Source organism: Lepus europaeus, chromosome 14 (genome assembly GCF_033115175.1).
Source record: "Lepus europaeus isolate LE1 chromosome 14, mLepTim1.pri, whole genome shotgun sequence".
Lineage (NCBI taxonomy): Eukaryota > Metazoa > Chordata > Mammalia > Lagomorpha > Leporidae > Lepus > Lepus europaeus.
In genome coordinates this window covers 74,473,262-74,498,833 of record NC_084840.1, presented here as the reverse complement: position 1 = coordinate 74,498,833, position 25,572 = coordinate 74,473,262, and the positions used below count along the sequence as shown (strand labels likewise).

Sequence of the window (25,572 nt, the reverse complement as noted above, 5' to 3'; positions counted from 1 at the left end):
TTCCTTTAATCCTGGAATCCAACACAGGTTTCATGTTGGCTTAGGAAATAAAATTCCTTATCAAGTATTACTTATTGTACAAATGTCTATTGTCAGATTCGGTCATCAAACCATAACTTACAATTGTATTTCCCAAGGTTGCTCTGAGACATAAGACTGTACACATGAAATAACATATATTGCTCATAACCAGCTATTCAAATTCAGAGGGTTTTAAGGAGCAATCCAAAAGCTAGCAGGGACTTAAGTATTCACCCTGAGTATAAAAATCCAAGTGGACTTGGCACAAAAGTGCCAAAAATGCCTAATGATATTTTCAACTCTTTTCCACATGGTGGTTCATGATCCACAGACCTAATTTGGCTTGGGATTTCAAAGCAGCCCATGTACCCTTTTTCCCAAAGACTAGGAGAACTATCTAAAGATACTGACCAAGAAGTAGGGAGAAAAATAAAATAGCACAGAAATTTTAGCTTAGATATTGCAATGGAGGGGCCAGTGCTGTGGCACAGTAGGTTAAGCCTTCATCTGTGGCACCAGCATTCTATATGGGCGCTGGTTCAAATCCTGGCTGCTCCACTTCTGATCCAGCTCTCTGCTATGGCCTGGGAAAGCAGTAGAAGATGGCCCAAGTCCTTGGGCCCCTACACCCACGTGGGAGACCTGGAAGAAGATCCTGGCTCCTGGCTTCTGATAGGCTCAGCTCCTCCTGTTGTGGCCATTTGGGGAGTGAACCAGCAGATGGGAGACCTTTCTCTCTGTCTCTCTCTCTCTCTGTAACTCTATCCCATAAATAAATAAATACACTCAAAGTTGAGATAATCTCATACTGAACTAAAAATATATACATGTCCACAGTCACAGGTGCAAGTTAGAAGAAGACAGCCCTTGGTGGTATCATTTACCTGTGGTGTCCAGGTGAGGGAATAAGCACAGGTCATGAGGTATTTTCTCTACAGGCACTGTGGATGGTAATCTGTCAGTAGAGAAAACAAAACTACAAAGGGTCACCAACTACAGGAGAAAATATCACATTCCAAAGTCTGTTCATCATGTAAGAGATCATTTCATAAATCCAAGATAAGAGCATCTCAAGACAGCAGGTGTGGATAGAAGCACTAGCAATAAGGCCACATAAAAGAAGATTACTCCAGAAGAGTTATTTTCAGTCGCTTCTGATGACCCTGAAAACCCTACGAACATCTGTCCCTGAGTGGCCATCACTATTCCATGAGTGTGGTCGCTGCCGGGCTGGTCTCTTGTTACAGAATTGGAATAATGTCTTCCATTATATCTTAGGCATGAAGAAAACATTACCTTACACTTCAAGTCGCACTTTTCCACTTCAGTGCTTAATTGAAAACCATTTTCCACTACCTTTGATTTCTGATCCCCGTGCTTATGTGGATCATGGCCATACAAAAAAACGATCTTAAAAGAAAACGATTGAACTTGGGATTCCGAAATCGTGAAGTAGGCTTATCCCAAGAGAGAAATCTGTTACAGTTAAATTTAAAAAAATTGTTGAAAAATATTTTTAATATGGGGCCTTAGGCAAAGAGAGGTATATCAGGTATATCCACAGGTAATACTGTGGCTGCCCAGTAAGTACAGAATCCAAAAGCTACATAAACTCAGACGAAGTCGGTGAGAGAGATCTTAGTGGGCTCATCTATGGCAGTAGTTAGTTCTCCAACTACAGCCTCTCCAACTTGAAGCATCAGGGTCACCAGGGTGCCTGTCAGAAATCCAGAGCCTCAGGTCCCACCACAGGCATCCTGAATCAGAAATCTGGGGTCGGGGAAAGCAATCTGTGTCTCTGGAAGCTCTCTGGGTGGCTGATCAGTGTAAAGGGTGAGCACCCTTAGCCCACGGACTGCAGACTTCAAAGTCAGGAGTGCGGATTTGGACTCAGTCATGGGATGGCAGTAAATGTTCTACTTCAACACTGTGCCAGTGCAGTGGAGTCTGTTTATTAACCTGATACACTGCATTTAGAAACAAATGCACACAAAGCAGCCGCAAGACTGTCATGCTCATTCAAATAACCACAGCACTGCTCAATTCCATGTTAAATCCCAAACTTGAAAACATGAAAAATACCGTTTTCAGTTCCCTTTCCATTCAGATAACTTTATGTACTTAAGAAAACAGAACCACGTGGCATGGAACGTACCCTTTAGTCTGTTTTAAGTGTCTTTCAATTTATAGAGATGCTACCAGCAGTTACAGCTTTTCAAAAACACACTGCCTTTGTGTACACACTCTGCCCTAGCATCTCTTTTCCCCTTAAAAGTGAAATGCAGGGTGGGGACCTATATTTGTCCAACAATTTAAGTCCCACAAGTTCTTTTTTTCCTTATTTTTTTTTTTTTAAATGTGATCTGATTTAATCCTCATAAAAACCATTAGGAACAGGCATCTTACAAATGAGGACATTGAGATGCAGAGGACTAAAACAACTTGTTCAAACTCATCCATCTGGAAAGTGGCAAGCTGCAGTTAGACTGAAGCCGTCCACCACACAGCCTGACCGTGGCCAGGGAGGCAGGCGAGACGTTCACCTTCCAGGTGTGGGGGCAGGGGCTGTACACACGCACTGCACTCGCCACACGGGGTGGCTGGGGGCATTGAGATGACAGCCACTGCTATCTGTGTATGAGTTTGGGCTATTTGAGAAATGACAGTCTAAGCTGTAGGGTCCTTTTGGCAGTAGCCTTTGTATCTTGCATACAACAGGTGTGCAAGAAGTAACAATAGCTATACATTGCTATCACCTTTATTACTGAGCTAATTGCAAGCTAACTCCCTAATAAAAAGTCATGCTTCTGACCCCCTATAAAGACATTCTGCAGTTTACTATGTAATTCTGAGGAGAAAAGAAACAAAACAACGTACTGTTTTTCTGGTTGCACAACTGCAATCTTTCTCTTCTTTTGTGCTGTGTGATGAGCAAAAGGGAAAAAAAGAAAAAGAAAATCAGCTTTGGTAGGGAGGCAGATAACATTTTTAAAAGCTGGCTTAGAATAAAAAATGTCTTTTTAAAGGAACAATTTAAAACGATGACATTATTTCAATGAAGCCACAACTTTATATGAATTTCTTATAGTATAGAAAAAAGTTGAGTCATCAGACATGAGATCTGAATAGAACTTGGTACATTTCATCTTATCCCTGCACTGGCTACTTTATTTTAAGATGTGCTTTTAACAAGAAAGAAAAAGAGTGTGCATTCTGTGCCTGGAATAAATGCACACATTAAGACAAACGGTTGCGAGCACAATTCTCCAGAACGTTTTTTTTTTTTTCCCCCCACAGAAATTATGATAAGGTGAAAATTTTACCTTAACAGCACACTCCAAATTAGGACCACAGGCATGCATTCAAACTAAAACATTTTCGTGCTGAAAGGAGAATTGGTGACTGGCAACTGTGGCTGCATACAATCCACCAAGCACTGATTTTTTGAATTAGAACACTGCCTTTTATAATAGATTAGGATCACCGTAAGAAAATTACACCAGAGTTTTTGGCACCTATTAATGTTGGCTCAGATAATCCTGCATCTTCCAACAGAAGCATAAACTTCCAAAATGTTAGCCGTCTGGCAGGTTTATTAGAGTTAGCCTCTTTTAAGCAAGATGTACATGTAGGAAATGTTTACAAGAATAGATAAGAGCATTAACAAAATTTCCAGGACCTTGGATTTTTTTGGTATTTAATTCTCATTGGCACTCTAACAAAAAGTGTAAGTTTTGTGATTCCCAAGCTGAAGAATGAGTACAGAGTAGGTTGTCCAACTCAGCCTTTATTACTAAGGGTGAGGAGGTCTGATTGCAGTGGTCTGGGTGCAGGTCTGGTTGGGAGCCAACAGACCTGGGGGCAAAATGCAAGACCAAGAGGAAACAGCACGGTGGGGGTATCTGGCACAATGATTAAGACATCGCTTGGGACACCTGCAGCCTGTTTCAGAGCACCTGAGACTGAGTCTCAGCACCACTCTGGAGTCCAGCTTCCTGCTGGTGCACATGCTGAGGGGGCAGCAGATGACGGTTCAAGTACTTGGGTCCCCGCCACCCATGTGGGAGACTCAGATTGACTTCTGGGCTCCTGGCTTCAGCTTGGTCCAGCTGCAGCTGTTGTGGACGTTTGGAGAATGAACTAGCCAATGGGAGACCTCTGTTTATCTGTCTGTCTTCTCTTTCAAATAAATTGATAAGTAATTTTTAAATAAAAAAATAAGCAATAGAGGAAACAGGAAATGTTACTATATTTACCTTAACTCACATGTGACTTTGCATCAGAAAAGCCCAAGGCACCTGCAGCCTCCCATATCCATGTGAAGGAAGAAGGAAGAGGATACAGGCCCCTAGGTCCTATCTGAGCGACACAGAGGGTTGAGCCTCAACCCCATGATAGATCACAGGGAGGATTTGACTGTTGGCCAGGCTGGCTGGGCGAGATAAGAAAAAGCAACACTAGGACAAAGAGGGTGTCTCTGATACCAAAATGACTATTCTACGCTCCAAGCTGTAGGAATAGCTTAAAATGAAAAGCTATTACTCTAACTGGGTTGGGTGCACTGAGTAGGATGTTATCAGGGAGAGAAGCCCTCTCTAAAATCCACCTCTCCAGAACTTGAACTGCCCACTCTATTTCATGCATGTCATGTCCTACTCCTGTACTCAGTGAATACTGAGCAGGCAACCCTTCAAATCTGCTGACTTTGGGAATGAAGAGGCCAGGCACGAGATGGAACTTGGTTTATAGCCACATTCTGAGAATCCACAGAAGTGTGCCATGGGACAGGTTGTTAGAAAGGAGGAAAGCTGGCCGATAAATTCCAGAAAGGGAGTATTAGAAATACAGTCTGTTACAAAGGGTGAGAGTACTTACAATTATTTTTAAGATTTATTCATTTACTTGAAAACCAGAGTTAGAGAGAGAGTGAAAGAGAAGAGAGAGAGCTCTTCCATCTGCTGATTCATTCCCCAACCGGCAACAATGGCTCAGGCTAGGCCAGGCAAAAGCCAGGAGCCTGGAACTCCATCCGGGTCTCCCACATGGATGGCAGGGGCACAAGCACTTGCACCAACTTCCTCGGCTTTCCCAGGAGCATCAGCAGGGAGCTGGATCAGAAGTGGAGCAGCTGGGATTTGAACTAGCACTCACACGGAATGCAGCAGTGAATCCTTAACCCACTGTGCCTTAACCCAGTATGCCACAAAGCTGGATCCAAGTACCAACAATTTTAAATAATATTTGTTGATAGACATTAGAACAAAATAATAAATGCAAAGGTGTGTTAAGTTTGAATCTTTACAGTGTACCATTTCATGATAATCATCTACAATATATTAAAATATGTTGTATTATTTCAGTGTATATGTGTGCACTGGATTGTTTAACTATTGGTATTGGTTTTATGTGGTATTTCTTGGATCAAAAGGATGTGAAGTAATACATTTTTTTAACTGTAGCTGAAATCTCTGCAATTAGTTAGTGCTAAGAGTAGGTTAAGTGCTTGTCAGGATGTTAAATAAACTGCTGGGACCAATTATGAGCCCTTTAACTTTAGGGGAAACCTCACAAGAAAATTTAGCTCTTTAGAAAGAGCTAAATCATAACAAGAAAATACAGCCTCTTAACTTAAATTTTTTCCCAATCAAAATAATGGACTATATTCAAAAAAATCCAAAGCGGAGATTCCATGTGTTTGCCTCCTTCCCGTAACCTTCAGTTGCCTGCTGGCTGTGACTTCATTCTGACTGTTGAGCTCAAGCAGATACTTAAAGGATACCCCAGACAACAAGAGTACCGGTGTTCCATGGAGAAATCCAAACCTTTTTGATTTTCATTTTTGGGTTGTACCTTTCTTATCTGTTCACCAAGATCACACACGGGCAACACTTACAGACTGTCTTGTGTGGTGTGGTCAACGGGTAAGCATTTGCTTCGCACCAGCCCACGGGGAAGATGTCCATGGACTCCACATCCACAATGACTTCTGAGACAGGAGTCTGCAGGCCTGCATTGGGAAGAGACAAGGTCACGGGTACAAGTGAGCAAAGAGAAGAAAAACAAATAGCAGAGCATTCCTCAGACTGAAAAAAACCATTCTTCTGAAAGATAAAAAAACAAATAGATAACAGCAACATGGAAGGTATGACATTATAGGGGTTTATAGTCTCACGACAGACCCAAATACTCAAGGTTTTATATAAGAGAGTGAGAACGCAGGAGGATTCAACATAAGTAGGAGGTGGAAAAAAAACAGATACTTTCCTCTGGGGCGGGGGGGGAGTGAGGAAAACCTTGGCAAAGATTGGCATCTGGGCAGACAGGTTGGAAAGGGAAGGCAGTCCCTATCCTAAGAACAGCCTTGAAATTGATGAAATGGGACAGAGCGTGGGGTGCGAGCCACAGGAACAGTTGTAGTAAGCTGCCATGGCAAACTTCAGGCAACACCAAAGATCAACCTTCAACTAAAGAAAGGCAAACATCAGGGCTAAATGCTTCCAGTACAAGGCGATGGCAATCACAAGCCGCGCAGACAAGAGACAAGACAATTCCTTACTCACTCATCAGCTTGGCTGCAGTCACTTCCACTGAACTCACTTTGTGGTGTGCAGACTTTGGTCATGTCACACAAAAGCTCCTTATGTGGGAAAGTCTTCTTAGTGGGACCTGCCTATCACACCCTGTTTTGTAATCCCAATAACTAATACTCTCTGATAAACCAGCATTGCAGCTGAGAAATTCAGAAACAACAAATCTGGATAATAGTGGGTGTGAAAGTTTCAAGGAGCTCTGCCTCCTTAGAGAATAAATGTGGAACTCAGCAAACTGGCTCCAACAAAATGCTACATGAAATCATTAATTCTTAAGACAAAATACTTTGAGGGAAGACATTCTTGGACCAATAATCAAAATATAAGATCTCTAATAATAGATGGTGACTCCAGGCAATAGCTGTTGCTTTGCTTTGTCTTCTTCACAGTGAACCAAGATAAAAATAACAGAGCAAACCCTATCACACATTCAGATCATCACATAACATCTGATGCATTTTGAATCCTATCTCCTTTCCTAACCTGCGTGCTAAGTACCATCAGCTAAACAGAAAATGGTCCCACCTCCAATGCTAGCTTCACGGGCTCCCTATGTCCCACTGCTTAACACAAAGCAGATATCGTGAGAAAGTTAGTCGGTGAGTGTCAGCTCCTAATTGAGTGTTAAACCAATATACTGGTGTATAGACAGAGCTGTGCACACTGACAGATGTTTATACATGCATGTTATCATCACCATGTGTCACTCTGAACTTCTGATTTCTCCTGCAAGAAATCCACACTCAACATTGCCAATCCTGACTTCTCATACTTTGAGTGGCATATTAATGAAAGGAATGCAAGGCGGTTTACAGGGTTTATTTTCGCACAAAGTTAAATGAAGAGAAATTGTTTCTGTCTAGTATAATATGACTCCATCAATCTTTAACCTAACTGCCAAAGAAATTACTAAATAAGCAACAAAGAATATTCCAAAAACAGACGAAAGGGAAACAAACCCTCCCAGTGGGTCTCCCTCTCCTAAAGGGCAGTTGGCACTCCAGGGCTTCCAGCAAAGAGGTCTCCTCTTCAGAATCAAAAAACAGCATCTCCTGCCTTCTCAATGATTCTGCTACCAGGTTAAACTGATTTCCTAGAGACCTTCGCGTTTCCAGATTTATGCTTAGAATCAAATAAAATTTTCAAGGTCATTAGAAGCAATACTTCAAAAGGAAGCATAAAATGAACTTTACAGCTTATTCCTTCCTAAATTATGACTTTCATCTTCCAATCTTCTTTGAGTTTAAACATCGTGTACATGACTGCTTTAATATATACACTTCTGTACAATGTATACATTAATATATTGCCACGGCTGTCTTTATCATACTTTACAATTCTTTGATCAAGCTTCTCGTTCAATTACACAAATATTTATGAGCTAAGATGTGTCAACCACCTTTTCATCAGAGTTATAGTGCTGCCTTCCTCCCACCAGAAATCCATTCCATTAAGATATCTATTAAATAAAACCAATGGAAAAGTGGGTTATTTATCACCCAAGGAAGTTTTCTTGACCTCAAAGCATTTCAAACCCCATTTTGAATGATAGGTACCAATTCTCTACCTTATCAATATAAATGCATCTGATCAGATGCACAGAATCTTTTAAGATAAAGATTTTATCTCCTTAATTATTCAACAATTTCCAAAAGTACACAGGCAAAATTGAATGTGCCACTAAAATTCATTGCATTGTTCTTTATAAACAAATTCCTTTTTTTAAAAAAGATTTATTTATTTATTTGAAAGTCAGAGTTACACACAGAGAGAAGGACAGGCAGAGAGAGAGAGAGAGGTCTTCCATCTACTCCCTAACTGGCCACAATGGCCGGAGCTGTGCCAATCAGAAGCCAGGAGCTTCCTTCAGGTCTCCCACATGGGTGTAGAGGCCCAAGGACTTGGGCCATCTTCTACTGCTTTCCCAGGCCATGAGCAGAGAGCTGGATCCAAAGTGGAGCAGCCGGGAATCAACCGGCGCCCACATGGGATGCTGGTGCTGCAGGTGGCAGCTTTACCCACTATGCTACAGCACCGGCCCTGACAAATTCCTTTTGAACATCGTAAAACCATGCTCAATCTCTGACTCTGTGTAGGCTGCCTCCAGCCAGTATGTATTCTCCTTGTTTCTTCTCATCTGGAAACCATCTCCAAAACCACCAAGAAACCTAAATCCCCATTTATGGCAAAGTACTTACGGAAATTAGGGAACCTTCAAATGATGGAATATTGTGCAGTTCTGAAAAAGTGAGACTTTCTTATACAGTTACATGTGAAGATTTCCCAACTATATTAGGAAGCTAATAAAAAGAAAAGACAGGCAGAAATTGTGCAAATACAGATCACTACCTACCACCTGTTTAAGAGGGGGAAATAACATATATTCACATGTGCATAAAATATCTGGAAGGCGATGAAAAATACTAAAACAGAGGGTATCCATTAGGAAAAAGAATCAGGTAGACGGGGCTGGTGCTGTGGTGTAGTGGGCTAAGCCTCTGCCTATGAGTGCCAGTTCAATTCTCAGCTGCTCCTCTTCCGATCCAGCTCCCTGCTATGGTCTGGGAAAGCAGTGCAAAATGGCCCAAATGCTTGGGCCCCTGCACCTGCGTGGGAGATCCAGAGGAAGCTCCTGGCTTCCAATCAGCTCAGCTCCAGCCATTGCTGCCATCTGGGGAGTGAACCAGTAGATGGAAGACCTCTCTCTGTGCCTTTCCCTCTCTCTGTCTGGAACTCTACCTCTCAAATAAATAAATAAAATTAAAACAAAAAAATCAGGTGGCTATGGCTGGGAGTGCTGCAGAAGTGGAATGGAGAATCTAGTTAAAGATACTTTTATGAATTTTTGTCTATTTTTGCAACCACGACCTTCACGAGTCCCACAATAATAACAACACAACCAAAGATATCCAGAGAAGAAAGAAGACTCTCCTATATAATAAGGTATTGCCAAGGGATCAGATTAATGAGGGGCAAATAAAAACTCAACCACAGTGAATCATTTCATTGCTACCAAAAGACAAGAGACTTTCCAAACTCATACAGTAAATTTACATGCATAGAAATTCATGAGAATCACACTGAAATATTATAATATTTCTGCAATTTGCCACCTCCTGAGGTCTGCTTCCTGTCCTGAAACCAGCAGATCTCAAAGTTCTACTGGACTTTCAGGTTGCAGAGACCAGATCACAGCTGCTTCCCACGGATGGTACAGGGTACCGACCTGCAACACCTGATGACCTGCTCTATCCAGAACATCAGGATGGAAAAAGGAGATTACTTGGCTGGATGCTGAAGTGTCTTGCTTGGACCACAATCCTATCAAACTCCTACAGACATGATGGAATCACTTCACTCCCAGTGAATCACAGAAGACAGAGAACAGGAATGGGTGAGGGGCAGGCACTGTGGCATAGGGGGTAAAGCCGCCACAACCTGCAGTGCCAGAATCCCATATGGCGCTGGTTCAAGTCCCAGCTGCTCCACTTTTGAACCAACTCTCTGCTATAGCCAGGAAAAGCAGTGGAAGATGGCCCAAGTCCTTGGGCCCCTGCATGCACGTGGGAGACCCAGAAGAAGCTCCTGGCTCCTGGCTCAGATCGGCGCAGCTCCAGCCCTTGCAGCAGCCAGCTGGGGAGTGAATCAGTGGATGGAAGACCCCTCTCTCTCTCTCTCTCTCTCTGCCTGTCCTTCTCTCTGTGTGTAACTCTGACTTTCAAATAAATAAATACATCTTTAAAAAAAAACAATAAAAAAGAATGGGTGAGCTGGAGAGTGGAGATTTTACAGGGAAACCAGAGGCCCAGAGGCAGGAGGGATGTGAGGGGACAGAGGCTGGATCAACCATGAGGAAGGTCAAGGGTGTTCGTTTATTTCAGTAACAGAATTGATAAAACCTCTTCATCTCTGTTAGAAGCTGGGATGGAAAGAAAGGTTCAGTGGCATTTGAGGAAATGAGTTAACTTTGTTTTATGTCCCCACTGGAAATTAAAAGGTGGGCCAGGTGCTGATAGGCCTGAGTGTGAGATGAACAGGGAAAACACTAGAAGAGAAGTGAGTCTGATCATCCAGGAGCAAGCGAGAACTGGATGCTGGAGACCCTCTGCAAATGCTTATGCACAGGCAAGCTCTTAAAGCATCCCTTTGCCAGCTCCAGAGCCAGATTCCTAAGGAATAACAGGATGAGCACAATTGTGACTGATAAGACCAAGGGATGATGGGAAACAGTCTGAAGGGAAACAACAGAGATGGAGTTAAAGTCGTGTGTGTGCAAAGAGCTCCATTCACCTAAGGGCCAACTCACAGCACTGAAACGTTTAATCCTCACAACCCTCAGAGACAGGGCTACTTTCTTTCCCATTTCAGAGATGAGTAAGCTGAGGGACGAGAAAAGGTCAGCCAGCAGGTTAAGTGGAAGATGGAGACTCTGAGTGTGGGCAATTAGCTGCAGAGCCTTGGTAAGCATTTGAGGAGGATGGTTCTCTTTTTTAAGTCTTTCTCCTCCTCTTCCTTATTCTTACTATTATCATCGTTACTATTATTATTATTATTGTTATTTTGGAAGGGGAAGAGACCATTCACTCCTTCCTATTAGGGTCCCACATCCCTTTTGCAGAATTCCCACTAGGAGGCAGCTTTTCCCACAGGAGGAGGAGCAGCCAGATCAGCCCTGGCTCCTAAGGCAGGCGGTGGCAAGCTCAGGATTTCTACCCAGGGGTCCGGCCTCCAGAGTGAGAACATGGTCACTGAGAAGTCACATTCCTCTCAATGGCAGCACAGCTTAAAAAAAAAGAACCAACCTTTGCTTTGGGCCCTCTGCCAAGTCCTCGGCAGAGATGATTCCCCATTCTCTCATCAAGAGCCTCCCAAACTCATTTCCATTTTACTTAACAGAGCCAGAGTCAAGTCCGCTGCCATCCAGCAAGAACCTCAGAGGCGCCGACTTTCTGAGGAGCACACAAGCGGTGGTACTGAAAGCCACATCCCCTAGACAGCTCCCCCTCTGGGGCCACCTCCTCGATCTGTCCAGGAAATACTGCTCCCATACCCTAACCTGCTGAAGCAGCTTCTCCCACAAATGCTGCACACAGCCCATGCCTGCTTTTAAAGATCTGCAAGCGACCCACACTGTCCTGAAATACAATTATTTTCGCATTTGCATTTTCCCTTGGTTCGTTTTTCGCAAGTATCTGCAAAATGCTTATTAGCCTCCTGACTTCTTCACGAATAAAGGGAAGGCTTAAGGGGCCCTTATTAGAATAGTCTGCAAACTCCAGAGTACAGAAGATTCAAGGAAGGGGACTTCAAAATGTAGATTCTCGTATTTTGCTCCCAGGGAATCTGATGTACCAGGTCTGTGTTAGGCCCCAGGAATATGTATTTCAATAGGACTCTTGTTGATTAGGTTGGGCAGAGTGGTTTTTTTTTTTTGGCACTGAACCAAGTGCATACCCACACACTGATCAAGGAGTTTTTAAATTTTAGATTATAAAGATAAATTGTCATTGTCTCAAATTTTGGTTGGCAACTTGGAACTGCTGTAAAATTGCTATTTTGTTCAGAAATGCATGCATTATTTATTCCTCCTAGCCAGCAAATATTTAGCGAGCAAAGTGCACAGAATGTCTTGTATAAACACTGTACTGTGTGTGCGTGATGCACAGTCAGGAATAGGTCCCATTGGCTGGGGCACATGCTCCTGCAGAGTGGCAAATCTGAAAAGAAAAGGTGCTGCCTCGAACTATATCATCTACAAGCTCCATCTACTGAGTTCTTACTATCACGTGCCAACCATGATGGTGAGCACTTTACAGATGCCACTCAGCCAATCTCTTCAACCATTCTGCAAGGTAGACTCGAGGATAAGTTTCACTGGATAGAGTGTACAAATAAAAGAGATCTGAAATTCCTAAGATACCCAAGATTCCTAAGATACCCAAGAGCACATATCCAGGATGCAAGGCTGCTGAGTCCCACAGTACAGAATTTCGTCTTTACTCCAAAAGAAATATAGGCTCACTGAAAATGAGGAGGAAAGCAAGGATTGTATTTCAGGGATCAGTTCTGGGAGTCCCATGAAGTTGGCACAGAGTGCAGTGGCGAGAGTAATGATGTCATGAGAACAAGGAGCAAAAGCTGAAGTGTGGCATGTGGCAGTGAGGAGGGAACTGGAGTAACTAGTGGTGATAGGAGGCAGTGGAGTTTCCAGTTTGGTTTCCAACTTGGGTAAAATCATGGTGCCATTCAGTTTGAGGGAAGACCCTCGAAGAAAAGGCCAAAGTAGCCAGAGCATTCATGCACTCAGTTTTGGGGATGCTGGGAGCCAACTGCACGTGTTCTGCCAGTGGATAACCATGGAAGCCACGGCTGAGTTCGCTGGGACTGTGGGTCACCCCCTCCACGCCACCGAAGTCACAGAGAAAGATGAGATTGTGCTCGGGCACCAGAGAAAAGAACTTTCAAAAATTCTGGCTTTTCTGTGTGAATAAGTGCAACCAAGATAATTCATGGGGAAAAGAGGGGTCAGCGGGAAGAGTAACCTGCCGGGTCCAGGATTCTGGAGAAGATGAAAAGAGACTTTGAAGGTGGGGCCAGGGAAGGTCAAATGCAGCACAGAAGCAAGAATTGGAAACAAGCTGGAGATGAGAATTACAAATGAATGGAGAGGGAGCTCCGGTGGCGCAACCCGTTAGCGCGCAGTACTTATACAAATGAATGGAGAGAAACGTTCATGCCCTAAGTTAACACACACACACACACACAAGAAATAACCAATCAAAGCAAGAGATGGAGAGTATGCTAACCCACTAAGCCCTCCCACTATCCCTGTCCAGAACACACAGAATGCAGCAGGTGAGAGCAACAGGTGAGCCGCCAGGGGCATGACCCCAACAAGGCTAGCCAGTCGAGGGGTCCTCCTGTAGGTGGCGAGGCCACATTCTAGGCAGCGCACAGAAGGGAAGCCAGCCCAGCAGCCCGTGCTTGAATCCAGTAGCACCGTAGTCAAGACACAGACACCCAAACCAGATGAAGCAGAAAACGCCAGAGGACCATTCCAAAACGCCAGGCATCTCTCAAGACTGGCAAAGGAGAGATCCTACGTCCTCTGGAGTCGTCACTGCTCCTTGTTTGTGAACACCTATGCAGACGGGCCACTGGCTTTTTAAAGAGCCCTGACACTGCTCTTCACGGCGCCAACAGAAATGAGGAATCAGGCAGGGATGGGACCCTGCATGTAATGGGCTTGTCAGTGTGCAATGGGTGCCAATTCCTGAACTCTGAAATCTCACTTTCCAAAGCTATACACAGCACAGATTCACTGGCTGAAGTTTATGGAGCGTATTTGGCCATTATTAATTATGGGACAATTTCATTTTCTCTTGATGTCCTTTCAGTGGGCAGCAGAAAAGTAAGTATCATGAGGACTGCTAATAGCATAAGTTGATGTCTTGAGCTAAGTTGACTGAATTTAAATTCCAATACTTCTACACAGATAAGCACCCTTTGGGTCTTCTTCATGTTTTTATTTCTATTCTTTATTATTATGGTTTTTTTTATACAAACCAGAACAGAAAGAAGCTGATAACAAATCCTAAGAGTCATCACCCCATATATAAATTAAAAATGCAAAGACAGGGGTTGGCACTGTGGCATAGCAGGTAAAGCCACCGCCTGCAGTGCCAGATCCCATATGGGCGTTGGTTCGAGTCCCAGCTGCTCCACTTTCAATCCAGCTCTCTGCTATGGCCTGGGGAAGCAGTGGAAGATGGCCCAAGTGCTTGGGCCCCTGCACCCTCATGGGAGACCTGGAAGAAGCTCCTCGCTCCGAATTGGCACAGCTCCAGCCATTGCGGCCATCTGGGGAGTGAACCAGCAGATGGAAGACCTCTCTCTCTCTCTCTCTCTCTTTCTCTGTAACTCTGACTTTCAAATAAATAAATAAATCTTTAACAATAAAATAAAACAAAATTCAAAGACACTAAATACAGGGCCAGTGTTGTGGTATAGCAGCTTAAGCTGTTGCCTGCAATGTGGGCATCCCAGACAGCACAGGTTCCGGTCCTAGCTGCTCCCCTTCCCATCCAGTTGTCTGCTAATAGGCCTGGGAAGGCAGCGGAAGATGGCTCAAGTTCTTGGGCCCCTGAACTCACAGGGGAGTCCCGGATGTTCTGGTTTGGGCCTGGGTCAGCCCTAGCTACTGTGGCCATTTGGGGAATGAATGAACCAGTGGATGGACGACTTCTTTTTTGTCTCTTCCTCTTTGTGTAACTCTGCCTTTCAAATAAATACATCTTTGAAAAACGACATAACCATTAATTGCAAATTCCCCGCCCGTTTTAACTTGTAACAGGATTCCTCATTTCCAAACATGATTTTGTCTGCCACTCACGTCTAATGCTCTCTTCAAAACACTCTTACCATGGCAGCGACTGTTTTAAAAGAGCTGAATCATTTAGTGGTAATGAAGCTTGCTAGTCGTTGCAACCTTTGTCTCCTAAAAGCCATCCCTGCCCCAGGTAATGCACTGAAATACTTAATCCTCAGTAACACGGGGAACATGTCACAGTTCTTCTAGGCAAGGCATTAATATGAATAATAACGAGGGTAAAAATAATAGAGACCATTCCTAAATTTTTCCTATGGGTCTAAAATGGTTTTAACTGATTTCCACGAGTCAATTAACGTCACAAGCATCTTAGGACACGGGCAGTGTTTTCTCCCATCTTATAAATGGTGCTCAGGTGCCCTGCTCAGCCAAGCCCCGGCATCTCCCTTCAGCCACAAGGCCCTGAGCTCACTTGCATAGCCTCACTTCACCCCACAGCACAGCCATGGGGCCAGGCACCCAAGAGGCAGCATCGGATTCAGCAGGGAGCAGGTGTGTCCTTGGCCTCACAGGGTGGTTTGCTGTTGGGTTTCAACTCACTGATTCCACTTTTGCACACACAGGATCCTGCCTGCTTCTCAATTCCCATCCCCACTCTATCAGGCCACAGGGATTCGAACCTCGCAGTATAGACCCTGGAGCGCTTGTCAGTTAGCTCCAGCCAGGCATAGCCACCACGGAGCAGCCCAAGCACACTGTCTAGTACCTCTTTTGCTGATAGTATCAGTTAAACAAAGTATATGGTCACTGGGCCCATATTATTTTAAATTTTTTAAAGATTTATTTATTTATTTGAAAGTCAGAGTTATACAGAGAGAGGAGAGGCAGAGAAAGAGAGAGGGAGGTCTTCCATACACTGGTTCACTCCCCAATTGGCCTCAACGGCTGGAGCTGCACTGATTGGAAGTCAGGAGCCAGGAGCTTCTTCCAGGTCTCCCAAGCAGGTGCAGGGGCCCAAGGGCTTAGGCCATCTTCTACTGCTTTCCCAGGCCATAGCAGAGAGCTGGATTGGAAGTGGAGCAGCCGGGTCTTGAACCGGCGCCTATATGGGATGCTGGCGTTTCAGGCCAGGGCGTTAACCCACTGTGCCGAAGCGCCGGTCCCATGGGCCCATATGTTTTGTAGCTTCTGATCAGGACTTCAAATGTCCAAATTGTAGCTACTGACCAATCATCTTCACCTGGAATGCTACCCACATCTTAAAATATCTATATTCCATTCTAAACCTGTGTCCCTATTCCCTTCTAAACCTGAGTCCCTGATTCCTTTTAATGAGGTCCCATCTCCTCCTGGGTCACCAAGAATTGAAATCTCATTGGCAAGATTGACATCTTTTCCCCCTTGAGTACCCACTCTTCAAGTCTCACCCCAAATGCCACCTCTTCCAGTCTTTATGATTCTACACCTTGGATACTGTCAGTTTCTCTTTCTCTCTCTGTCTCTCTCTCTTCCTCCCTCCCTCCCTCTCCTATGAATGCCTATCACATTTTAGAATCCCCTATCATTTACAATGGCTTGCATGCCAGTCTAACATTACCACTTGAAGAACTGTGTCAGCTCATTCCTATCCGCTCCACAGCATCCAACAGGGCTTCTCTGGAAGACGTGTCCCTGCAGTAACACGGGCTGCACACAGGTGCATCTGATAACAACATCTCAGCCCGGAGTTCAGCTGGCTCTCACTCATATCCCCACATCCCTTACCGGGGAGGGAAACGGAACTCGACATTCTGACATGGACACACAGATAAGATACAGCATTTTCCCTTCCTTTTAGTCAGGGCCCAGAGACTATTTCCCTAGCAAAGAAAACTGGAGGCTAAATCCCTATCCAGACTACTAAGGGCTTTAGTTAATTCTGGGCAAACAAATATAGATGAAGCTGGATTGGTCAGAAATAAATACTAGCAATAAGAGTCCTGTCTTGGGGCTGGCACTGTGGCACAGCATGTAAAGCTGCCACCTGCAATGCTGGCATCCCATATGGGTGCTGGTTTGTGCCCCAGCTGCTCTGCTTCTGATCTACCTCCCTGCTGATGGCCTGGGAAAAGCAGCAAAAGATTGCCCAAGTGTCTGTGCACCTGCCACCCACATAGGACACCGAGATGAAGCTCCTGGTTCCTGGGGAGTGAACCAGAGGATGGAAGATCACTCTTTCTGTAACTCTTTCCAATAATTTTTTAAATCTTAAAAGGGGAAAAAAAAGGTGTCACATCTTATTCCATTTTCTAGCACCTTTGTAGTGAAGAACAATTTAAAATTCTTTGACTATTCTCAAGGTCATTTTCTACTCTGTTGGACTCTTAGAGTAAAGTGGTCCTCTCTTCAGAGAATGAGAAATAGTACACCTCGGTGGGGACCCCATACTGCTCTGATGGGTAAGGGTCTCACTAAGCACACGTGTCTTCCACTGGGACTCGGCACTGCCAGGACCGAAGACGGCCAACAGTCTGTTGAAGTATTTTTTTGCACCTTTAGAACCAGAAAACAGCATCACAATCAAGAAACTGTAAAATTATCATCAAGATCATAATCACGCATTCAATCAAGAACAGAAGCTTTCTGCAGGAGGAGATGCAACTGAAGGGCAGAGCTGTCAGCTAGAAGTCACAGAAAATACTTTACTTGCCGATTCTCCCACGCGTCCATCACTATCTCTGTGCTCAATCCCTTCCCTATCTATATACGTGTCTTACTAACGGCATCCTTTTCATTGAACCTGCTGGCCAGCTCTGGGCCTCCTTACTCTCTGGGATACATGTGACACACGTGTTGAAAAATGTGGCAGACTGGCTGCCCAAAAGCCAACCCGTCATCTTCTTTTTTCCTATAGAGGCTGGAAAACATCACTCGGTTTCCTGGGAGTTCATGGTGGCCGTGGAACTCCTTTTTGCCAATGAGACTTAAGCACGTGTCACTGGTGAAACCTATAAGCCAGCTTTCAGAACCAGACAGATGATGTGGCTTTAGCTTCCTGGAACACGAGGACAATGCCTGGAGGCAAAGTTGTCTGGTAATTAGGACAAACGCCCCCAGCTAACAGGATGATGGAGCAGAAAGGTAGAAGGCGCCTTGCTACTGAGTAAAGTCCTCTAGCCGACAATCAGATGTTCTCTGATTACCCCTAGATTTTTGCTGCTTGAAACAAATAAATATTTAATCCCTTGCCACGCGATGTCAGATCAGCTAACTAGGCACCATAAAGAAATTTTTTTAAGAAATGAAGGCTCTTGGGTTCTACCTCATACTCACTCAATCATAATCTAATTTTAATAAGATTCCCAGGTAAATCAAAGGCCTAGTAAGTTGGCAAAGCACTGGTTTGAGCCATTACTAATTGTCTTATTGCCTTCTGTTCAACAACATTCTAACATGTAAAAATCCTGGGAGGACCACAGATTTTTCTTTCAGTTTTCTATTTTTAGTTCAGATGACCATCAACTATAGATATTTTTCTCATATTGTCTAATACTGGCAACCAAAAGAATTTCATAAAAGAAAGTAAGCTGAAAAGACAAAAATCTGAGACACAATATCTGTACAACTAGGAATCAAGAGTTATGACTTTACAGCTAACTCCTTCATTCAGAAGAAACTATGAGATTTATATATCTTAATATTCTTGATGATAAGGTAGCCAGGTTTGTGAGGATCAAAAGATAGCATGCAAATTGTAGTTTAGAAACCTGGAACTATTATTAGTAACAAATCTTGCAAAGCAATCAATTTTATAAAATACTTTACAATTTTCATGAGATACTGTACAATTCCAGCCATATGAAATACCTAGGTTAGTCAACGTCAATGAAGCAGAAAGTCTAAGACTTGGGGCCAGGGCTGGCGCTGTGGCATAGCAGGTAAAGCCGCCACCTGCAGTGCCGACATCCCATATGGGTGCCGGCTTGAGTCCCCGCTGTTCCACTTCTCATCTAGCTCTCTGCGATGGCCTGGGAAAGCAGTAGAAGATGGCCCAAGTGCTTGGGCCCCTGCACCCACGTGGAAGACCTAGAAGAAGCTCCTGGCTCCTGGCTTCATATCGGCACAGTTCCCGTCATTGTGGCCATCTGGGAAGTGAACCAGCAGAGGAAAGACCTCTCTTTCTATCTTTCTCTGCCTCTCCTTCTCTCTCTAAGTCTTTCAAATAATTAATTAATTAATCAATTTTAAAAAAAAAGACTTGGAGCCAGGGGCTGAGGGTGGGAGCGAATGGGAAGTTGTGTCTAATGGGTGCAGTTTCCATTCGGCAAGGTGAAAAAGGTTTGGAGATGCATGGTGAAGATGGTTGCAGAGCAATAGGAATGTACCTAATGTCCCAAAACTCTACATTAAAAAGGTTTAACTGAAATGCTAAATGTTATGTTACATACATTTTACCACATCTATTAAAACTAAATTTTTTTCCATAAAATTTCTGTTGTCGAACTAGCCGTAAGAAACTATTCAAAGTTCTGTTAATCCATCGCCATCTGTTCACCTCTGGAAATGCAACCCAGATTTCTACAAGCTCTCATCTGAGGCAGAAAGTGAAGTCTTGGTTGGGTTTATATTTAGTCTAATGTCCAGGGAAAAGGATTCTGAGCCAGTGGATCTCGCAAGAGAAGCCAAGGAAGATGTAAATCCTTCAGCGGGTCGAACAGCTGTGAGACCAAGGAAAACACCCGTGTCGACGTGAATATAAGGTTACTTGGTTTGTAGGAAGGCAGACCTGAGTATGTGAACCAGTGTGCGAGCTACAGTGCTAGAGGCACTAGAACGGAAAGTGACTTCCTGATGTTCGTATTTGCAGAGGTGACTGATCACCGAATATCGAGATGAGCAAGAGCAGCACAGCATCCATTCCAGAACACTGAACCCGGCACCGCAACTGTCCTTCCTAAGGGCAGTCTGCGAAACCTTAGGATCCTTTTTCAAATATACACCCAAAATAGTATCACAGGAATCTCATTTATGTTATTCATTGCTCCCCTTTCAACAAAAGCCGCTTTTAGAGACACTGAAAGAACGACTAGACCTCAAAATGGGTCAAACAGTAACTAGAAATGATCATCTTAATGACCTAAAAGTGGTCAATCAGCAATGCGTTAAAAGGACTTCAAATCAATTTAATGCAGAAAAATAACTAATAAAATTGTCATAAAGCACTTTAGAAATGTGAAGTGTCCAATTAACGGCCTATACTCAGAATCATCATCATCACATAAAATAATTTAACAGTCGCAGAGTGACCACGATGAATCCCTGTTGCTTAATCCCTTGGTCGGGGGAAAGAAAACAACTTACATCAGCCCAGAAAGGCCCAAAAACAAACCAACCAACCAACAAAATTCAAGCAAGACCAAACAGACTGGAATTTTACTTTATTTGTGTGTAATCTGTTTTTTAAGTGATAGGATTGATGGTCAATAATTTCAGATAATATTCAAGAGATAACATTTATAGCATCTGGTAGGTAGTATCAAAGATTGTTTATAAACACGTATTCTAAATGAGTAAAGTCTGACAATATGGACAGTGTATTTTCTGATCTATTTCCTAATGCTAACTAATTTTCATCATGATGAAAGCACTCCAGGGAATGAGAAAAAGAACTGACATGAGCTGACTTTCATTTCTTTGCAAGCAAAAGGAGAAAGTGCTGTCAAAAATGTTGAATCTACACTAAGTGTTGCTCATCAGTCTTGTTAAGAAGTGGGAAGCTGTAGGGTCTGCTGAATTAAGCAGCAGAGAAAATGTCAAGAGTAATGAAATCGAACCCCAGGCAGAGCTTAATGGCATAGCTGGCTTCTCCATCTATACAAATCAGGACACTCTTACTGCTGTTTGTGTTAGGTAATTAACAGCTGTAAAGCACGCTGAAAGTAGAAACTGCTAAATAAATAATGACTGCCACAGAATTTTTATCCATAATGTAGTAAATAATCACGATTGAAACTTGAGCTTCTAACTTCACCATTTTTGTTTTCAAATTAATAATGGGAGCAAAACTCCAACTTCATTAACACGGCTTAGTATAGTGATAGAGAGCAGGTTAAATTTAGGGATTAGAAATCACCAAAGGGATCTTGTTTCTCTTAACAGCAGTTGACTCCTACTACAGGCACTGATGAAAATAAAGTCATGTTCTATTCCTGTAGCTCTGGAAATATAGCCACTTGCTTGTGCCTTCCTTTTCGGTTAATTCCACGGAGGGGCCATGCGATTAAAAACCCTACTAAGCAATCAACCTTTTTGAGAATTTCCATTTATTTCAAAGGGACTCTGAAACACTAAACCGCGGTCATATTTTATGCTATTTGCCAGGAATAAACAACACAAGGAGGTCAGCTGAGGTGACTGCTGCCTATCTTTCCCGCACTCTTGGGCTATGGTGTTAATTAGACTGTGGGCTGATCGAAAACCTTCCCATGCCTCTGCCTATTAAGGAAGGAAGGGTGGAGAAGCTGGTATCAATTCTTTGATTTTTCCTTCCACACTTTCTATTCCAATGGTGGTATGAGCATGCTGTAAGATTTAAATTACTGACCAGGAGAGTTAACCTATCTATTATCTATTTCCCCTCTCTTTTTTGCATATACACTTTTTAAATAACTAGTACTATGAAACCTTAGCTAAAACTACAGAGTTATAAATCATGGAAGGAATAACCATAGCTACAAAGAAGAGCATTAACACCACTGAACAAACAAGCTGAAATTCTGTTGACTGTCATCCTCAGTATTTTAAGGAAGAATTAAGCATCTACAGAAGAACCCAAAGTAAAGAGTATTATTCATATTAAAATGTAAATATATAATTTATTCCCATAATAACCAAGACCTCAAATACCAGTTCGAGTGACTTGTATTCATCTGGTTGTGACATTAGCTTTTAGAATCACAGATGTAAAGAAGACCACTGTGTTCCAAACATAATTATCTCACCAGCATCTCAACTCATGAAATGATTAGTTAAGATAAGAGCCTCTGAATGAATTCATAATATTTGATTAGTTTCACTTATTTAAGAACACTGAATAATTTAAGATTGGTTGCACTAAAAGGGAAGTCAGAGGGGGCACTTCTGAGAAATTTAGCATTCCTATATACACTGCTATTTACAGACAGGCCCGAAGTTCTCCCAAAGGACAAGAAACTGCATACCTTCCAGGTGAAGCCACATCAACCTGCCCTTCACGCTGACGACCGAAGCCACACAGAGCTCTGCGGGATTCCTGGGATTCACAGCTTCAAGTTTCATGTTCTTTGTGAAACCCCGACTGAACGATGTCTGAAAGAGAAAGAGAACTAACTCTGAGCCAGCAGTGACAGCAGCAGGATAACAGGAAGGAGCAGCACTGGCCACGTGAAGCAACGGACACACACACACACGTGCTACGTGCACACGCACGCACATGTGACTTATTGGCCACACACGCAGGCTTTTGTATGTTATGTCTGTCTTCCCCACCATTCATGAGGAAAGAAGCTTATAGCACTCATTCCTGTACACCAAAAATTAGGACAATGCTGGGCCTGGTGGTTGCTTGCTAGTGAGACCAGGAGTATACTCTCCACTTCTGGGTCCACACTCACCCATACTTCTTTTTGGTACATCGTGTGAATATTTTTCTTTATGTCTACAGTTCTTACACTTTGGGTTGTACTAGAATCACCTGCCTAGTCTTTAAAAATCAGATGGCTGGGCTATACCCCAAAGTTGATTACAAGTGGAGTCAGAGAATTGGTGTTTCCAGCAAATTTTTAAATGAGGCTGATGGAGTTGATCTATCACTCACACTTTAAGAAGTCCTGTTTTACATCATCAAGCTTAGCTATAATAGGTGCTTTAAAATATGAGCTTGTCTGTGGATTCCAACATCTGGGTCATGCTGGGTTTGGTCTCTGATTATTTTTCATATTGAGAACATTTCTGATTTTCTCATTTCTTCACATCCTCAGCAACTTTTTGATTCAAATGTGGATATTATAATGTAATATTTGGGGAGACTCTGAACTGTACTATATTCTAGCCAACGAGTCAATTCTTCAGTTTTAGCAAGTAACTAACATGGTTAGTCTCAAAATACAAACTCTACATCAGGTAGTAGCTCAAATCTCAGTTCAGTTCTTTTATTCTTACCTAGGTTGTTTGGAGTCAGCCCGGCACACACATGATTCTGTGATCAACCAAGGAGCTAGGCGGGGCCCCCTCCAGGCTCTCTCCTGTCTATGTCTCCCCCACTTTTCAGTACCTGTGTTTGCCCAAATGCTATAATCTGTTTCACAAGGCCAGAAGGACTGAGTTTCATGTCACTCACTTGGTTAGCCCACATGTTGGCCACTCTGGCCACCCTCAGGCTAAAAAAGGGAACACTCACCCCATGCTTTCCTCTATTCCAACAGCCTGCTTCCCTCCAGAACGTGCCTGTTTTTTGTTCCTTCTCCACTAAGTTGTTTTTGGTAACATGTCTAGAGTTTAAAGCCGCTGTCCACAGGAAGGTAAATTCAACCTGAACTTACTCAGCCAGTACTAGAAGCAAAAGTCCCTTCTAACATTATTTTAAAATGAAAATAAAATTTTCCAAAATCACCAATGACTATAAACTATAATCACACATGTTACAAACTGTATGATTATATCTATTTTAAAACATACAAGCCAAGCCAAGCCGCGGCTCACTAGGCTAATCCTCCGCCTTGCGGCGCCGGCACACCGGGTTCTAGTCCCGGTTGGGGCACCAATCCTGTCCCGGTTGCCCCTCTTCCAGGCCAGCTCTCTGCTGTGGCCAGGGAGTGCAGTGGAGGATGGCCCAAGTCCTTGGGCCCTGCACCCCATGGGAGACCAGGAGAAGCACCTGGCTCCTGCCATCGGATCAGCGCGGTGCGCCGGCTGCAGCGCGCCTACCGCGGCGGCCATTGGAGGGTGAACCAACGGCAAAAGGAAGACCTTTCTCTCTGTCTCTCTCTCACTGTCCACTCTGCCTGTCAAAAAAAAAAAAAAAAAAAAAAACAAACAAACAAAAAAAAACATACAAGCCAAAATAAATAGGTTCCTGTAAGACTACATCTTCATGTGACTTATGGGAAGATATCAAGGCAATTCACATTTATGTGTCTTTGTATAATACTTATTAAAAGATAACATTAAATAGCCAGAAAAAAATTACCCAGTGCACCTCAAGAAAATCCACTGTGCTCCTTTCCATTTCTTTGGAAATAAGAACCAAGGATATTCTAAGTGGGCTATGTTTCCTGCAACTCATCTTGCCTCATCCAAGCATATTATGTATTGAGCTTCTTTCTGATAATACCACTCAATAGGCAGCTCGAAAAACTTCTAAGTAAGTTAAAACGCATTTTATCCTACTTAATAAGGGAAAAGCTACAACCACATAACCTATTTTCGTTTCAGCTCACTGCTTGAGGGTAATTCATAAAGGATCAATAGCAAAACTGTTACCTGTGAGTTTGCTTTACTGAGCATTTGGCTGTGTCAATCCATTTCCTAACTGCCTCTGATTGTTAAACATCCCTGGGGAAATGTCTTCCATGCATCCAATCCTACACTGGCAGTCCTCTAGTACACATGAGATGTATGATTAAAAAATGAATTCATAATAAGCAGTCCATTAAAGAGCACTTGTAGCCAGCTAACAAATTCAGCAAAGTACCAGTAATGCAATGCATATGCCAACAGGCAGACAGTAACAATCCTGTCTATAAGATAAACAGACAGCCAGAAACAAAGGCATTCCTAATGAATATACCAGCAAAGTCATTAAAATAGACTTGATCTTGGTAGCTAAATCCAGAAAGCCTGGAAGCCACCTGGGGAGGCGACTACTTTTCTCCCAGTTAAAAGCCATTTGGATGACTCCTGGCTGCCTGGAGGCAGGGGACAGATACAAAAGAAGCTCTCGTGGAACTCTGTTGTCCTCAAAGTAGCTCCATAGAGAACTCGAGGATGTATTCCTCCAAGGCTGAGGAGTACGGGAAGCAGTATTTCCCTTGTCAGGCAGAAAGCACAATGTCAAAGGTTGGGGCGATGTTACCCAGTGTCTCTGCTGTCCTAAAGGAAAGGCAGGAGGCCAGCAGTGCTGCGGCGGTGATACCAGCCCAGCGAAAAGTCAAGGAAGGTAGCGGTGGACTTAGCAAGCCTTCATAGCAAACTGGCTGTTCTCTAAGGAGCATGGTTATTCCCAGCTCTCCCTGTCAGCTCGCCTAAACACACATCACGTGCTCCTCAGTGCTAGAGAGAAACTGCTTTTGTGCAGAAGCAATGTCATCCCGTGGAAAGGTCATTTAATCATTTACAGAGTCCTGATTTCCAACTTCACCGCTGATTTGTTTCTGCATTTCTGAGTACAAGCTGACCCAGTAATCAACCTCCTGAATTCTCCCAAATCAGATTTTGACTTATGTGTAGGGTTGGGCTTCTCTTGACTCGGCCAAGCACCCCCCTTCTCTCTTTCCATGCTGTACAGATGAGTGGTGGGGGCGGCAAGGAATCAGCAGCTCTAGGAGCGCGGGTTCAGAAAACAAGTCGTTGATTTGGGAGCACTTGACTTTGAGAACAAAAAGGATGGTGAACTGG

General features: G+C 43.4%; 1 protein-coding gene across 5 annotated transcripts in view; it reads right to left on the bottom strand.

The window, feature by feature from the left end:
- The window catches only part of SFMBT2 (Scm like with four mbt domains 2), a 259,960-nt gene that overhangs the window by 52,150 nt on the left and 182,238 nt on the right, over positions 1–25,572 (bottom strand). For 4 of the 5 annotated variants that reach the window (XM_062210951.1, XM_062210948.1, XM_062210950.1 and 1 more), the window contains exons 11-14: positions 22,140–22,266; positions 5,915–6,028; positions 2,899–2,941; positions 906–997 (exon numbers count right to left, since the gene is read on the bottom strand). In XM_062210951.1, coding sequence (XP_062066935.1) covers positions 906–997; positions 2,899–2,941; positions 5,915–6,028; positions 22,140–22,266 — 376 coding nt within the window. The remainder of the gene's footprint in view (positions 1–905; positions 998–2,898; positions 2,942–5,914; positions 6,029–22,139; positions 22,267–25,572) is intronic. The other variant, XM_062210952.1, reaches the window with a different exon arrangement.